Source organism: Herpailurus yagouaroundi, unplaced genomic scaffold (assembly GCF_014898765.1).
Source record: "Herpailurus yagouaroundi ecotype Mexico unplaced genomic scaffold, PumYag 192, whole genome shotgun sequence".
Taxonomy (NCBI): domain Eukaryota; kingdom Metazoa; phylum Chordata; class Mammalia; order Carnivora; family Felidae; genus Herpailurus; species Herpailurus yagouaroundi.
In genome coordinates, this window is record NW_024412423.1 from 17,042,356 (window position 1) to 17,043,452 (window position 1,097).

The 1,097-nt window shown below is 60.7% G+C and overlaps 1 protein-coding gene and 1 long non-coding RNA gene across 2 annotated transcripts in view; one reads left to right on the forward strand and one right to left on the reverse strand.

Annotated features, from left to right (window-relative positions):
* Nucleotides 1–1,097, reverse strand: part of LOC121010656 (uncharacterized) — a 4,217-nt gene that overhangs the window by 2,291 nt on the left and 829 nt on the right. Inside the window, exon 2 of the long non-coding RNA XR_005781314.1 lies at nt 191–505. This is a non-coding gene — a long non-coding RNA (uncharacterized LOC121010656). The remainder of the gene's footprint in view (nt 1–190; nt 506–1,097) is intronic.
* Nucleotides 48–1,097, forward strand: part of ADAMTS19 (ADAM metallopeptidase with thrombospondin type 1 motif 19) — a 241,183-nt gene continuing 240,133 nt past the window's right edge. The window contains exons 1-2 of the mRNA XM_040444385.1: nt 48–248; nt 878–1,015. Coding sequence (XP_040300319.1) covers nt 176–248; nt 878–1,015 — 211 coding nt within the window. The 5' untranslated portion in view covers nt 48–175. The remainder of the gene's footprint in view (nt 249–877; nt 1,016–1,097) is intronic.

Below are 1,097 nucleotides of genomic sequence, written 5' to 3' on the forward strand. Positions count from 1 at the left end.
GGAGTCACACAGCACCCCCCTCCCACCCCCGGCAGACAAAGGGCCCGGGCAAACTCGCCGCCCGGCCTCCTTGCGCTCCGGGGAGGCGGCGGCGCCCGCGGTGGATCGCGCAAGGAGGCGCGCGCGGGGCAAGGAACCGCGGCCGCGGGAGCGCGGTCCCGGAAAGAGCCGCGAGATGCGCCTTACTCACATCTGCTGCTGCTGCCTCCTTTACCAGCTGGGGGTCTTGTCGAATGGGATCGTTTCAGGTAAGTTCTCCCGAGACTTTGGGCTTGCTTTCCACCTTCCCCGGCGGAAACCGAGAACGCACGGGCGGGCAGGGCTGGTGCAGCCGGTGCGCGGCGAGCAGGGCTCAGTAGGTAGCAATAAAAAGCGTGCGGGTGCAGATGAGAGGGTCACGCTCGCGAGCGAAGTGCACTTCTCTCGACCTCGTTTTAAACATCCTGGCGTGGTCAGCCTTCCTCTAATGAGAGGAGAAATCTTTGCAAAGGTACGATTACAGCACCTAGAGGAAAATGGGGAAGTACAGAAATTGATAGCGACGCTTTGCTCTGACATACACTTAAGAAAATAATTTATCTGTGTTGGAGTCTTTGCACTGGGTTACCTTCAACAACCAAGTGCTGTCACCAAACTTTGCTGCCCCACTCCGTCACCCCTCCCCCCATATAATCGTACTTTTATTTTGAAAATGCCGGGGTTTGTAATCTGATCGCAAGGCTTCAGGGGTTGCAAGAGTTTCAGGGGCTAGACGGGTGGTCTCCGGCGCATTAACACGAGAGCCTTGTGTCTGAACCGAGTGTGAGCCTGGGAATGCTTGTGCTACTGGAACCGCGGCACTTTAAGCCCCGCACTTCTCTGTCTGCCCCGCCCGCAGGGCTGCAGTTCACCCCCGATCGCGAGGAGTGGGAAGTCGTGTTTCCTGCACTCTGGCGCCGGGAGCCGGTGGATGCGGCGGGCGGCAGCGGGGGCAGCGCGGACCCGGGCTGGGTGCGCGGCGCTGGGGGCGGCGGAGGCGCCCGAACTCAGGCGTCATAGCGACCGATCGAGATCGGTCGCTATGAGACTCATAGCGACCGATCGAGATCGGTCGCTAT